Source organism: Hippocampus bargibanti, linkage group LG01 (genome assembly GCF_051943395.1).
Source record: "Hippocampus bargibanti isolate YZ-2025 linkage group LG01, ASM5194339v1, whole genome shotgun sequence".
Lineage (NCBI taxonomy): Eukaryota > Metazoa > Chordata > Actinopteri > Syngnathiformes > Syngnathidae > Hippocampus > Hippocampus bargibanti.
Genome location: NC_142734.1, coordinates 28,807,530 through 28,823,688, shown reverse-complemented (window position 1 = coordinate 28,823,688; position 16,159 = coordinate 28,807,530). Strand labels below are relative to the sequence as shown.

Genomic DNA, 16,159 nt, shown 5'->3' with positions numbered 1-16,159 from the left:
TCAGATTAGATCGGTTGTTTTTCAGCAATGAGGCTGAGCGGAAAAGGTTTTTTTTAGGGGGAGGGTGAGAGCACCGAGGGCCAGTCCTGAGGAGGCGGGATATTGGGCTAGAGTCAGGGATTGATGGTGAAGCGGATGGAGGGGTGGGGGTTGGTATTAACAAATATCTGGGCCATGGGTAACCACTAAGTGCCAGCCATCGTCCAATGAGCAAGCTCGCAAAGAGAGCTCGACCCCTCTCTCATGTGTCACGCTTCATTGGGTTTGCCTGCACACTCTAACCCACTATGCAGGACAGCGTTGAAGGCAGAACAGAACTCAAGCTCTGCGAAACAGAACCAGTAGCAGGAACAGGGTCTGCCACCGCCAATTGCAGTGTGATTGGAATCCAACCGGAAATGTTCCTGCGTGATAGAAAGAATTTTGTTAAAGAATCAACCTCAGTCAAGCGTAGTTTAAGGAATAACTAGTGATTGGAAAGTGAAGCCTCATAAAGCACTTGTGATATGTTTTGACTCCTCTAGATCAGTGATTTTCAACCACTGTGTGCCGTGAGAGATCGTCAGGTGTGCCGTGAGAAACTATCCAATGCCCCTTTTTAAAATTGAAAATGTATTCAGCATTTTCTCCCAATATTATCTGATTGTCCGGTGTCCGTGCTGAAAAGACTGGGAGGATAATCTAATATCCGTACCATCATTTTCCCATCATTAGAAAAAAATGCAGACACTCAGTTTCCTAATGTGCTCTCGTTGTTAAAATTGCATAGGAATTAAGACTTGTCACAGCCACTGGTGGAGCCCAGATTATTCCCTCTATGTTTTATTTAAGCATGGCTTAGGGCTTCTTTTTTGTTTTATTTTTACATGCGTGTTATATACGTGCATGTGATGCACTATTTGCCATGGTACCGAGTGGTTATCCAGTGGAACCTTCTTGCTTACTCCAAAATTCTGCATTTGCCCTACAAATGCTGAGTGGGCTATTTGGCACGCTGTATTTTTATTGTTTCTTCAAAGGAGATACTAAAGGCTGGAAATACCCGCCCACCACCACCACCCCTCACTTTGATTCCTTGTTTTGCAAAGTAAAAGCAGCTCCTGGAATTAGCCCTAAAATGCAGAGGAAACTACGTCCTGTAGTCTTCCAGCCCATATACACCATAGCAACTCCCCCACCCTCACCCCACCCTCCACTTTACTTGGAGTAAAACCGCAGCACATTTTCAAAACAATGCGCAGGTATAAAAGCCAACTAAACGTGGAACTGGCCCATTGACATTCTTTATACTTTAGACCGCATGCCGAAGTGGAAAGAAACCTTTGGCATTCTCGGATTTCTGTAACATTTGGCAACCCGTATGCAGTTTTGTGAATTTTGACCCCGCAAAGGGTGATGCGAAGCCGTTTATTTCCAACCATGGATAAGAGTACTGTCCAGCGCGTTTCCAGTTATGGCTGGACAGGCAATTCATTTCATTTATTGACATTGAAGTAAAGACAGGAGAGAGCTAGTTGATACTTATAGATTCCCATCTGACCTCCAGTAGCCATCGAGGTTAGTCTGTTTATTTTACCGCCTCGGGTGTTGTCACTGGTCACTTGGCTGCACACTTCCTTCTATTGTCCCAATATATTTCCTCCATCGCAACATGTATCCTGATGTCCGCCGCCACACCCTCCAGCAGTACATTTCCAGTAATTTTCATGCAGAGTCAAGGAAATGTTCATGGAAGAAAGTATTTGTCGTACAAGGACTTGAGGCTTGTAAGAAAATTTGTGGACTGTTGCGGTCGTTTGGGAATCAAACTCCAGGCAGTTTTCATCATAAACGAAACAAAAACAAAGAATTGTGGTAAAAGTGCTTTGTGGCATGACAATGACATTGCCAGAAACAATGGCGATCAAGCCAATGAACGTCGGTCCACATGCAGACCTGCAAAATTGGATGAGTTTAGTGTACCATTACTTCCCCCATTTTCCGTTCTAAAAGGCAACCTAAAACCTTCCATTTTCTGAAAAGCTCACAGCGTACCTTGAAATCCGGTCTGCCTTCTGTATGCTCATTACAGTAATATTTCGACTGCAAAATACGCCTTTTAGTGTAGAAAATACAGTATTCATATTCTTTCACACCTCCCATTTAATATTTAGGGTTTGGTTTTACCAGGGGTTTTTGTTGGATTTTGTTATTATTTTTCGTGGAAAACATTGATTGAAGGGTTATGAGCATTTTTTCCCATTTGTAAAAACTGAATAAATAAGCACCTACAAAAGAAGCACGAAACACAGGTCGACTTTAGATGGGACATAAGAGAAAAGCCTGTCCCCCACTCTGCTTGCAACACACTCAGGCTAGCTTGACCTTGGGAAAAACACTTCCACACTTGACGCCATATCAAGCGTCAGTCCCCTCCACCCGAAACAGAGGAAAGGGGGGATATGTTTATAGGACATACAATATACTATATCATGTTTCTTATCTCAGATTATCCGTATACTGTACGCAAAGCCGCACACTGTCTCTGGTTCAAGATCTTGCCTTTGGCCATCACTTTGGCTCTGCTAAAAATGCACATCAGCAAGTGAACAGTTTTGTCTTTGGGGTACGCTGTAGATTTCAAAGCACTTTTGGATGGGGCTGAACTAGAGGTGAGCCAAATGAAGAAAACAAACCAAAATAAAATAATGGTAATTTGACAATATACTACAATTTAAAAAAAAGCATCCAGCGCTCGCGGTGTTGTTTATATTTGCCAAACAAAGTGGAGGAATTTGAGTGAAAGAGTGGGCAATTGAAGCTTCATGAAGCACTTGTGATGGTTTTTAACTCCTCTAAATGGCACCCTTGATGCAGTGGATTTTTAAAACATTTTCTTTGATTTACCTTCATATTTAAACCAAGAGCACCATGAACCGAGAGCACCATCTGGAGGAATCACCCCCAAAAAAATCAGAAGTGCTTCATGAAGGTTCGTTTTCCCATCGTTCGTCTCAACACTCCTCGGTCTCTTACTGTATATGTTGAGTAAAAGCACCACACTTTAGGATCCGATGAATACTCAAGTCCGCATCCTCTTGTCTTTGCGTAGCGGCACAGGGCGAAGAGCGAGAGTGTGCCTTCACAGACCAGCAGCAACAATTGGAGGTGGAGCGAGTGGCGGGGGGCGAGGGCCGAGTCTCACCGGAGAATACCACCATCCGATGTGCCAAGGGCAGTCACTGCTTCGGCTTGTGGGAGAAAAGTCCGCCGGGTGAAGTCCGTCTGGTCAAACAAGGTAGGACATCGCACGTTATTCAGTTGTAACGATAGCTCTGAGATATGCACTCTATGAAATTGGGCAAATGAGTAATATTGCCTCAAAATTAGCATGGTATGCAGAACACTAGCAAAACTCAGAATCTGAGATTTAGATTAGATTAGATTAGATTAGATCAGATTACATTACATTACATTACATTAAACAGACCTTTATTTGTATCACAGTGGAGAAATCTACATTTCACAACAGCCAAAATAAAATACAGGAGCTGCTGTAAAGGCTGCAAAGCCACAAGTAGTTCTAGATGAAAGCGGAGAGGATCAGGGCCTCCTTTCACCAGTGGATCAGGGACGTCTTGGTGTAATGTGCAGATCTGCTACAAGATAAATTTTGAAAGCAAACACGAAGCTGTAGCATCCATTGACAAAAAGAGACTGTCTCACATCTCCTGTCCCACGTAAATCTGCTTAAATTCGAAGCCTTCAATCGAGCCGCAGACTGTCCAATAGCACCAACCTTTCCGCAGAACAAAGCGGGCTTGTGAAAATGCTGCCATTACAGGTGCCAAAAAAAGCCCTGTCGCCCCAGAGGTGTCGTGCGATGGCACTCAAATGGCACCACCATTCTTCCCAATCAAAAACGGAGCTGGCATATTTGTGCTGCCGAAAAGGCACAACCGCTCAGCAGAGTCTTCTCCTTGATGAATGTTGTGGCCCAACATGCTGAAAAAACAATCCGTATCCGTTCCACACAATGCACAACAACACAGTGACAAAAGAAAACACAGTGACAAAACAGAAAAAACAAACATAAAAAAAGCAAGCCTCGTGAGAGCACTTGCTTATGGCTGCCTACTCGGACACCATCTTGGACTTTCTTCTTTTGAAGATGGTACGCAAAACAATGTGACTGGCAAAACTGAGAATCTAAGATTCTGATGATAATTGACGTGCCAAGATTGTCCCCAGAAGCTTCACTGGACTGGTCGCGTTTGCGTTAACATTTAGCTATGCGTTCAAGTCACATACATGCCCAGAGTCTGAACTCGAGGCAAGCCCGGCGCTACAGTACTTACACCATACAATTCAGTTAGCAATGAGCGTCAGGTCGTTGAGCTAACGCTGTGCTCCCGAGTCAGTCATCAGTTATGGAGTTTGCTTTAATGAACAATGTCAAACGAACAAATAAAAATAACTTATTCAACATAGATATAATAATCATCATCATCATCATAATCAGAATAATAAATTTATAAGCGCCTTTCAAAACTAAATCTTCATTTGCTTTGTTATATGTGTGCTATCGTCCACCTCATCCAGGCTGTTGGACACATCTTGGCGACCACCAAGGATGTCGCGACGACCGCTGTGTGGTGAATAACCTATCGCCTCAGACCCAGAACGGGACGTACCACTTCTGCTGTTGCGGCAGTGACATGTGCAATGTCAACTTCACTGAGGACTTCTCGCCTCCCAGCCCTACCACTGCGCAGCCCATCTGTATGTGTGCATGCTCACAAACACACAAATGCACACGCACCGTCCATGGACACCGTTTTACTAAATTTCGGGTCAATGTTGAATTCCCCTTTTGCACAGGTTGAAATGAATACACGTTTTCTATAATGTGCCTCGCAAGAACAGTATTTCAGGATCTGCAGCGATCGTTAAGAAGTCATCATCCTGCGTCACTCTCTGGAACGTTGTCAAGCAAAGCAAGCGGGTGTACTGTCAATTGTTCTTTCCTCAAGGTTTAGCATGAATAAAATGCACTGAGTGTGTGTGTGTGTGTGTTCTCTATGTAGGCGCAGGTGGCGGAACACACATTCAGACACACACACGCACTACCATTCAGGTTGCCACTCCACATTCCTCAGAATGCAAGGCGTCTGTGTTATCAGTCTGTCTGCTGGTGGGTTGATGACCATTCTGTTAGCAGACAGGTGACGAGACAAACACGGGAGGAAGTCATAAAGAAGGAAATGATGGTTTCAGTAAATTGGATTGAATACCCCATCCCCGAGTTATATTTTAATTGCAAGCCGTTGTTCGTGCTTGCTTTCATGATTGCCGATCTGTCTGGCAGTTCTCTTGCCACCATTTAGGCCGCTGTCAAAATAGGAAGCTGTCTGGGGCCAAAACCTTTCTAGACATCATATGCGGTCAGTCACTTGTATTAGCGTATTGAAACATAGCAAATGGATTACATGGTCTGCATAAAAACATTGAGGGACGTTTTGGATGTACACTCTAAATGTATTTTTTTTCCCTGAGATTTGATGGTATACAGAGTATAGACACTGTCTCACAGATGTTGTCGTACGAGGTACATTAGTTCATCTTGGTACATTGGTTCATCTTGGCCACCGAGGTTTCAAATTAGGCTTTTTATGACTGTTTTCCCTCTCAAGGTGATATTTGCGGATTTGTTTCAGCAATGGATACTTTCTCCGCGTATCGCAAAGTCAATCCGGATGAGGCCTGCTCGTCTTTGTCATCTTGTACTGTGATCTGCGACAGAACTAAGTGCTGATTTTGTGACTGTTTGCCCTCGTATTTGCTACATACACACGCTTATTCTTTATGCTTATGCTTACAGCCCCCCACACTCTGCGCTACGAAGAGACAATAATCATCGCCCTGGCAACCGTCTCTGTTCTGGCCGTGGTTGCGGTAGCTGCTTTCTTTGGTTACCGCATGATGCGCGGTGAGTTTCCATGGCACCGCGCTGAGAGCAACAACAGACCGAATTCACTCGCTAAATTTGTTAAATGATTTGATGGGGTCGTAATCAAACGGATCGGAGAGGATATTATTGGAATGACTTTCTGTCCATATGTTTTTTTTCTAAACAGGAAACAGTAAGCAAGGTCTTCACAATCTGAACATGATGGAAGCTGCTGGCTCTGAGAGCTCTTTGGACCTGGATAATCTCAAACTGCTTGAGGTCTGCTCTTGAAATAAAATGGTTTTTTTGTCTTTCTTCCACAGAAACGATACCACTTATGAATCACGCTCTAACCATTCGATTCCACCGCTCACTCACAAAAACACAGAGGCCGAATTCAGCGTGCCTGTTTTCAAGACAAGGCTCATCTCAAATAAATAACTAAATACATTTTTAAAAAAGGCAGCCCGGTGGTCCAGTAGGTAGCGCATCGACCTCACAGTGCAGAGGTTGTAGGTTCAATCATGGCTTTCTGAGAGCTTTCCCGAAGCTATTTTTTTATTTATCTATGTATGTTTTTCTTTTATGTATTTAGTTTTTTTATGTGGTTGTTTGTTTATGTATGTATTTATTTGTTTAGTTTTTTTAGTTTCTTCGTTTCTTAATTATTTTTTCATGGTTGCGGTTTTCTCGACCGGAAGGATTCCTGTCAGTGTTTCCATGAAAAAATGTAATTGATTTACAATCTTGATGATATAAAACATTGCAAAACTGACCAAACACCAATATGTCGAGCCATTTTTAGATTTCAATCATGTAAAAAATTCATGCATCAGAATTCCGAGAATTATTCTTGCGGTCAACTTCACAAATGGACAATTTGCTTACAATTGTAATCATTTATGTTCTGTCAACCGAGTGAGAATTATTCTTTTTTTCTTATTTTCTTTCCGTTTTCTCTCGCCGCAGCTGATTGGCCGTGGTCGATACGGCACCGTCTATTGCGGCTCCCTCGACGAACGGCCTGTCGCCGTCAAGGTTTTCACCGCCAACAACCGACAGAACTTCCTCAACGAATGTTCCATCTACCGACTGCCGCTACTTGAGCACGACAACATCGCCTGCTTTGTGGCTGCTGATGAGCGGACTGGCCCCGAAGGGCGCACGGAGTACCTGCTGGTCATGGATTACTACCCGCACGTGCGTTGAAATGACTCCTTTTGGCAATTGGATTGACATACACATCCAATCTTCCTTATTTTCTGCTCTTGAAGTCACACCTAAAAGCATTCCATTTTCTCTAAACGCAACCCGACGCCTCATAATACGACACACCTTATATATGGATCAATATTCCCACCTCATAGATGAAGTATTTGAAATGTTTAAATGGAAAGGGCTTTGTTACAGCTGAAGCAATTGCAAAAGCTCCACATGAATAAATTTGGATTGTATTGTAATGTACTCTATTGTATTCTCTTTAGCATAGCTCCATCTAGTGGATGGGTGTCAACCAATTTTTTTGCCGTGAGCCACGTTGGAGTTACGGTTTACACTCGGGGGCTGTTATGAGTTTGGGGATGCCATTAGAATGTTTAATCCCCTCCACATATTACATACAGAACGCACAACAAATTAATAAAGAACTAGTTTTCAAATTTGTAGTAAAAAATAATGACTGTTATTGTGGCTTACATGGGACAAATTGAAATTTTGGTCCGGACTTTAGCAAGCATCATGGAATTTCACGAATTTGATTTGCTTGCGTGGGCCGAATAAAATGATGTGGCAGGCCAGATTTAGCCCCAGGGCCTTGACTTTGACACCTGTGATGTCGTGGATGCATAACGCAATTGTAGGTTCTATTCTACGCGCTTGATCCTACGTTAAAAACAGTTTTGAAATCAGACATTCATTGAAGGTACGTACGCCTTATAGAGGCGCAAAATACGTCAATTGAATATTTGCCTTTTGCTATGAAGACACAGAGCAAAGCGAGTACGTCTTATACCTGGATGTGCTTTACGTGACCCGATGAATTCAGCATGTCACTTTTACTTTGTCGAGCAATATTGTGAAGCGACAAAGACTCAGCATTATCCCTCCACACACGTCACTCCTCATTTTTGTCAAACGAGCGATGCTGACGATTGATGTGACTTTGCTGCCTCATCACCTTCACATCTCACGGCGGTGCCTCTCTTTCTTGCCCCCTACCTCCCGTTTCCTTCCCTAGGGCTCTCTGAGTCGCTACCTGAGCGTTAAGACCAGCGACTGGGTCAACAGCTGTCGACTCGCTCATTCTGTCACTCGCGGATTGGCCTACCTGCACACTGAACTCTTCAAAGGAGGTGAGCTGGCATATATATATATATATATATATTATGATTTAATATTCTTTTATTTATGATTGAATTATTATACAATTATACAGTGTATGAATCAAATAACATTTAAAAAAGCCACACACAAAAACTTTTTTAAATTTTATTTGTTTGTGTATATCATGTATTTTTTTATTATTTCTCTATTCATTTGTGTATGTATGTATGTTGTAATTATTTGGATTCCCCATCTACCAGCCAAGAGCCTTAGCCACATTAAAGCTAACGCAGTAGAACACCGTGTTTTATTTATGTATGCATTTATGTACCGGATTTTCCAGTGTATAAGGTGCACCCAAAAGTCTTCATTTTCTTCAAAAGATGACCCAGCGCCTTATAATCTGCTGCGCCTTATATGTGAAGTAATATTGAGCTACAACAGGTCTCACAACTACTGTCACCAGCCACCAATTCCATTTCCCCCTCGTAGAAGAAGTAGTGCGTAACCCCAGCCTCTACTGTAGTGCCTTATAATGTGGTTATATTAAAAAACTTTTATATATTTATGTATTATATTTGGAAAACATTTTTCATTTAGTGAAGGTGCGCCTTATAGTCCGGTGCACCTTATGTATCAAAAAAGATTGAAAATACACCATTCATTGGAGGAGCACCTTATACTCCGGTGCGCCTTATATACTGGAAAATATTGTATGTATTTATGTATGTATTCATTTGTTGTTTATTTTTAGTCAGTTTTGTTGGAATTATTTGGATTCCCCGTCTTCCAGCCAAGAACTTGAGCCACGTTACAGCCAGCGCGGGAGAACTCTCTTTGGGTCTTGGAGCACTTTGCGTCACTGCATTTGGACAAACTCCACCCACACTTGGGCCAAGCCTATTTATAGAATGGCGTCTCACTCGCATCCAAGTCATACAAAATTGCAAAGACACAGAGTGAGCTGATATGAATATTCCTGAGGCTTACTGACATCATTCTTCTAATGCAGAATTGATTTCTCAATCAATGAAGGGGTCGTCGCAGCAGTTAGCAATGCTTACAAACAGCGTGCAAGGAAGTGAAAGGGCAGGTGAATGAGAGAGTGACAAGCGAAGAAGAGTCCAAAAAGGAAAGAATGACCTCTCTTGATAGGGTGGTTCTGGTCAGTCAGGCCGCACAAGGCAGGGGATATGAGGCCATGTGGTTATAATCTTTTTTTTTAGACTTGATAGCAAGGACACAATTTAGCAGCCTGTTAACCTGTTTTGGTGGATTGTCAACAGGAGAACATGAAGCGGTGCAGTCAATTTGAATTTGTTTGATGTGGTATGATTCTGTCGCAATATTACATGTTGGCCCGAAAAAAAAAACATTTTTTGCGATTAAGACAATTTTTTAGGGTCTAGACATTATATCCATTCTGGATGCTAGATGGGGCCAGATATCACTGCAGAGAGTGCCGAACGCAGAACAAAAAATAAAAATTTAGGTCGCACAAAGAAGAAAAATAAAAAATAGGAGTAAGAAAAATGAAATAATAGAAGGGATAACTGAAAATGGAGAAACGTAGCGGCAATCTGGAGAGAAATGGATCGAAGATCATCCAAGTACCGTATTTTTCGGTGTCTTAGGCGCACCCAAAAGCCTTGATTTTGTTCAAAACGTGTCTCATACGCGGGTGTGCCTTATATTTAGAAAACGTATCTATATTTGTATATTATATTTGGAAAACCTTTTTCATTTGTTGAAGGTGCGCCTTATAGATGGAAAAAGTTTGAAAATACACCATTCATTGTGTGTGCGCCTTATACACTGGAAAATATGGCAATTATATTTAATATAAAAATCTGCGTATCATTGCGGGTTCTCAGGTCCTTGAAAAATTTGGAAAATTACGGGGGTAAAGTCCCATTTCCTGGAAAATATATAGATTTCTTTCTTCCCTCTTGTTTCTCCCTGCTTTGTGGTTGAATCCAAATGAACAAAAGGCATTTATGTGGGCAAAATTGAGGCGTAATCAACCAAATTACATTTTCCCAAAAAACGTTCTACATGACAATGTTTGCATACTTCCAGACACTCAGTTAAAGGGTGTTGCTGTCGTGCTTTATATTGCGTAAATATTTTTTCTTCCAATCTTTTTTTCCTCACTTGAGTAACAAAGAGTAGTGATGGGAAAACGAAGCTTCATGAAGCACTTGTAATGTTTTTTGACTCCTAAAGGTGCTCTTTATTTAAATATGAATGTTAGCGCAAAAGAAATGTCTTTAAAATCCACAGCATCTTTATACTAATAGTGCCACCTAGCGGAGTCAAACACTATCACAAGTGCTTCATGAAGCTTCACTTGACCATCACTACCAAAATATTCGCAATCAATGTTTACTAAGTATAATCAAACACATCCTTCGCTTTGAGATGATGACATCTAACCATCGCGCTGCGGATGTATTTGTTTGTTTGTTTGTTTGTTTGTTTTTCTTAATTTCTTCATTGTCCGTCCTTTTCCTTCTTTCAAAGACATGTACAAGCCAGCGGTGTCCCACAGGGATCTAAACAGTCGGAATATTCTCGTCAAGGCCGACGGCACTTGTGTAATCATCGATTTCGGCCTGTCTATGAAGCTGACGGGTAACAGGCCGGCGCGCCACGGGGAGGAGGAAAACGCTGCCATCAGTGAGGTGAGAGCAGACCCCGAGTAACAAATACGGGAATAAATACAATACAATGCATATCGATTTATATAGCGCTTTCACAACAGCTGAAGCTAAATATTCAAAATTTCATTTCCTGCCATGCTTTATTGTATTTATTTTTTTAAGGTGGGCACCATCCGCTACATGGCACCAGAAGTGTTGGAGGGGGCCGTGAATCTGAGAGACTGCGAGTCGGCGTTGAAACAGGTGGACATGTATGCTCTGGGTCTGGTTTACTGGGAAACCTTCATGAGATGTACGGACCTTTTCCCCGGTAAGACTTCACTCATACACATACACATTTTATTTATTTACTTTATTTATCTGTTTATGTATTCATGTATTTAATTATTTATTTATTTATTTTAAAGGCTGGGCAAAAAAAAATAATTTCACATGTCCCCTCTTCACTCTCGTCCTGTAGGTGAATCCGTGCCAGAGTACCAGATGGCTTTCCAGGCGGAGGCCGGAAACCATCCGACCTTCGAGGACATGCAAGTGCTGGTATCGAGGGAAAAACAGCGGCCCAAATTCCCAGAGGCCTGGAAAGAGAACAGCTTGGTACGTGTGTGGGGGGGGGGGGGGGGGGGGGGTGTCAGAAGGGGGAACAAAAGAAAGAAATGTTTCTCTACGCCCCATTTTTGAAGAGGGTGGGGGGGGGGTAATTTAACATGTTTTCAAAAATTAAGGTGACGAAAGGGTGCAAAAACTTTTTTCAACAAAAATCTGAATTTCGTACTATCATTATACATTTGAAAATGGAGCAAAATGATATTCCACAAGTTGTCTTCAGCAAGAAAAAAATGATCAACTGAAATACGCATGTCATTCTTGAAAATAAAACGTGAAAAATAAAGTCACTCGTTGACCATAACAGCAAATCATATGGTGGGGGCTTGTCTGTCACACCGGGAATTTTTTTTTGTTACATAAAATCATCTGGAAGTAGTGATGGGAAAACGAAGCTTCATGAAGCACATGAACATTTCGTTTTAATAGTACATTTCATTTATAAGTGCCTTAAACGCCTTTCAAAGCTCTCAAGGACACTTTACAGTCACCGACAAGCATATGTACTATAATAAATAAAATACAATCACAAATGGAATACAATAAATAAAATACAATTATAAATAGAAACAAGAGCGAGAGAGCTACACAGAAAATGCGATTTTAAATAGGTGGGTTTAGTGATTGTGCTAGTTTTTGACTCCTCCAGATGGCACTCTTGGTTTAGCGCTTCGCTTTCCCCTTCACTATCTGTAAACCATTTATGTTTAACGGTAAGGATTTAGGATGGCCCTGGGGCATGTTTTGCGGCATGTATAGAGTTTAAAATTATTAATTGGGCAATTCTAATCATTTTGGTGGCCGGGCTCCATCCCGATTCCCTGCACAACCGCTCCCCACCTTACGAACGAGATACCTTCTGAGCGGTCGTTCGTAAAGTGAATTTGTTCGTAAGTGGCTTCAGTGCTATATTTTGTATGGAACATACAGTATGTTTAAGTCAAACACTGAACACGGAAGTAACAAACACAGACGCTCTAACAGTCGTAAAATAAATTCACACCTACTGTAGTACCACAACATATATCCTTGGCTCTTCAGTTATCCATTACTGGGACATAATTACTTGATTACGTGTAGCAGCCATTACTTTTTGTTATGCATTAGCATCAACTGGGAAGAGGGATTTCCTCCCTGCCCACATACCCTACATAGCCAATCGCAAGCGAGCTCGGCTGGAGAAAGGCGCGCAATACAAAATGTAATTTACGGCATCTCTATCAAAACATTTTTCGACATACGGTACCGGCAAAAATGTTTGTATGTACCGTTATTCGTAACTCGAATGTTCGTAAGTTGGGGAGCGTCTGTACTATTTTCGAGACATTTTCTGCCGCCCCTCTCAAAATGGTTCCCTCAGTTTGATGACAGTACGTTTCAACATGGCCGTTACGTTGCGTCTCATGTCTCTCATCTGGCAGGCGGTTCGCTCTCTAAAGGAGACAATGGAGGACTGCTGGGACCAGGATGCCGAGGCCCGTCTCACAGCCCAGTGTGCCGAAGAACGGCAGGCGGAGCTACTCCTCATTTGGGACCGCTCCAAATCAGTCAGCCCCACCCTCAACCCCATGTCGACCACTCTGCACAATGAAAGGTAAAAAATAAAACTTCACGTGGTTCTTGCCTGCTTCGCCTGCTTTTTCAAACCGGGAATACAATGTCCCGCTCTTTCCACCCAGAAACCGTGTAACCCCCAAGACTGGCCCGTATGCTGACAATTCCTCCACCTATATCGAAGAGCACGAGGGCATGGCCAAAAACACGCAGTCTGATACCACCAGCTCCGCCAGTGGCCGATTGGGTGGCGGGACCGGGGAGAGGAACAGGAACTCTATCAACCAAGAGCGGCAGCAGCAAGCCAACGCCCGGATGCCCAGCCCGGAGGGGAGCAGCACCAGCGGAGCTTGCTCGGGTCTCAGGGGGAGCCCCTCGGCCTCAACCACGACCACCACGATCAATTCTGAGTCCGAGGGGCTGATGGGCGGCGCCACAGTCCCTGTCTGCCTCCACCTAACCCAAGAAGACCTGGAAACCACCAAGCTGGACCCCAAAGAGGTGGACAAGAACCTGAAAGAGAGCTCAGACGAGAACCTGATGGAACACTCGCAAAAGCAGTTCTGCTCGCCGGACCCGCTGAGTCCCGGGAGCTCCAGCTTGCTGTACCCCCTCATCAAGATGGCGAGCGAAGCCTCGGGGGCCTCTGAACCGGCCCCCTCCATTCCTGCCCCTGTCTTTCCTCTGCCCAAGCAGCAGAACCTGCCCAAAAGGCCGTCCAGCTTGTCCCTGCGTAGCAAGCCAGCCAAGAAGGAGTCGTCATCTTCTTCACTCAGATTCAAGTTCGGAAGATCAGGCAAATCCAACCTGCGGCAGGTGGAGGGAACCAAGAGTAACAGCGGCGTGGTAACGGGTCCAAACATGGATGCGGAAGCTCACCGAGGCACGGGTATCAACAACATATCGGCCCTCCGAGAGGCGCACACGAACGGCCCCGTCAACGGTCACAACGTCGGGACGGTCTCTTCCGCGGCCATCGGCGGAGATCCGGGTTTTGGAGCATCCGGAGTCATTCCCAATGGAAACGGGACGTTACGGTCCGATGACGCTCGCCTAAGCCTCGGCGTCATCACGGCGAGCCCGGACGAACACGAGCCGCTGCTGAGCCGCGAGCCGCCAGATCCCGGAGACGTGTCTTCGAACGTGTCCGCGCTGCGCTCGGCCCGGCCCAACACCAACAACAACAACAGCAACACAGGCCACGGCGAAAGCGGAGGTGAGAGCGAAGGAGGCGGGGACGAGGATACGGGTACGGAAGGAGAAAGCGGGGCTCTGACGGGCCTCCCGGGAGAAAGCGCCGGCCCCGGCTTAGGTGCCTCGGACTTTCCATCGACGGTTACCATGCGAGACGAGTCCCTGCTCAGGCAGCCCCGAGTTCGCAGACCAGAGAGACCAAACTCCTTGGACCTGTCCTTCACCACGCAAGATCTGGCCTCATTAGGTGAGACATTGACTGATAATTCCAGGTTTCCGTCCATATTTCGACTGCGATATGCTTACCGGTGCCTCCAGTTCAGAGATTTTCAAGTTACAAACCCACACTCTCAACTACCTACATACCTACCTACCCAGCTAACTAGCAAACTCTCTGGCTAATTAGCTAACTGTCTAGCGAACTTGTAACTGACTGTCTGGCTGACTGTCTAGGTAACTAACTATCTCTCTAATAGTGATGGGAAAACGAAGCTTCACGAAGCACTTGTGATATTTTTTTTGCCCCTCGAGGTGCTGTTCTTGGTTTAAATATGAAGGTTAGTGCAAAGCAAATGTTTTAAAAATCCACTGCATGTTTAAGTGCTTCATGAAGCTTCACTTGCCCATCACCACTCTCCGTCTGTCTACCTAATTAGCTAGCTACGTAGCTAACTATCTATCCTCACTTCAGGTTATGAGCAAGTCATTGCCCCATTGAACGAAATTATCTGAATGAATGAAAATATTGATCAACAAGTTTAGCAAATACAGTAATAACTCATCTTATGAATTTTGGTTCCAAGAAAGTGTGTAAGGTGAAAAGTTTGTCTTCCAAACAGTAATTTCCCATAAGAAACCATTAAAATGAGAATAATCCGTTCCCAGGTCCCCATAAAACTTAAAACTACACAACATATACTTTATTTTATGTATAATAAATGTGGTATTGGATTGTAATTAAAGAAATCAACTGTACTGTATAATAGTCGTTTTATTTACCTTTGTGATGGTCGTTGATGGCTTGATGGAATGGAGTGGGAGGGAGGGAGTTACTGTTTCGAAGGAGAGTCACCTTCCATAAGGACTGCAGGAAATAATTAAACTGTACTGTATAATAAAGTCGTTTTATTGACCTTTGTGATGGTAGAAACACATGCACCTTTAATAGCTTCCTTGTTCCAAAGGATGCTAGCAATGGTCGACTTAGCATACTAGTAGCGGGACGCTAAGTCACACAAACGCACACCTCGTTCATGTTTCTCAATGATCTCCTTCTTCTGCTCGACCGCAATTTTGTTTTGTGCCCTCTTCGGCTGAACACTAGTCTGCGGTGGGGTCTTTTCCGGTGCCATAATAGCCAAAGTATCCTTGATAACAAACCATGTAATCCACGTATGCACTCAGAGAAAGGGTTGTGGAAAAGTAGTCCGGCAGCCACCGTGGCGCTGTTCAACCGTGTGGTTTGGTGTTCTTTCAATGAAAAGTAGCCCGCCATCCACCGTGACGCCCCATGTGGTTATGTTCATTTGCCGAAAACTAGTTCGTTTGCCAAGATTATATTCTCGCGGAATTAATGTTCGTAAGGCGAAAAGGTCGTAAACTAAAGCATACGTAAGCCGAGGTTTCACTGTATAGCAAATTTGCAGTCATGGTGTAGCTCGGACTCTCAAATGGTGAACATTATATACATCTATGTATTCGTTGGGGTGGGGGGGTGTGGCTCAAGCCCTGCCACAAAAACTCACAAATAATTCCAACAAAGTGCGTTCACAGCTGTTTGGAAAAAAAATGTGTCAAGACGACGCTGCACAATGGTTAAAAACTACTTCGGACATAGAAAATCATAAAATATTAACACCACACATTGAACAATCAATTTTAAAAAAGTATT

At 43.6% G+C, this 16,159-nt stretch overlaps 1 protein-coding gene across 3 annotated transcripts in view; it reads left to right on the top strand.

The window, feature by feature from the left end:
- Positions 1 to 16,159, top strand: part of LOC148903776 (bone morphogenetic protein receptor type-2-like) — a 29,287-nt gene that overhangs the window by 11,293 nt on the left and 1,835 nt on the right. For all 3 annotated transcript variants that reach the window (XM_089008499.1, XM_089008490.1, XM_089008506.1), the window contains exons 2-12: positions 3,092 to 3,277; positions 4,582 to 4,761; positions 5,861 to 5,968; positions 6,117 to 6,208; positions 6,899 to 7,129; positions 8,166 to 8,280; positions 10,775 to 10,935; positions 11,077 to 11,224; positions 11,375 to 11,511; positions 12,942 to 13,114; positions 13,200 to 14,515. In XM_089008499.1, coding sequence (XP_088864625.1) covers positions 3,092 to 3,277; positions 4,582 to 4,761; positions 5,861 to 5,968; positions 6,117 to 6,208; positions 6,899 to 7,129; positions 8,166 to 8,280; positions 10,775 to 10,935; positions 11,077 to 11,224; positions 11,375 to 11,511; positions 12,942 to 13,114; positions 13,200 to 14,515 — 2,847 coding nt within the window. The remainder of the gene's footprint in view (positions 1 to 3,091; positions 3,278 to 4,581; positions 4,762 to 5,860; positions 5,969 to 6,116; positions 6,209 to 6,898; positions 7,130 to 8,165; positions 8,281 to 10,774; positions 10,936 to 11,076; positions 11,225 to 11,374; positions 11,512 to 12,941; positions 13,115 to 13,199; positions 14,516 to 16,159) is intronic.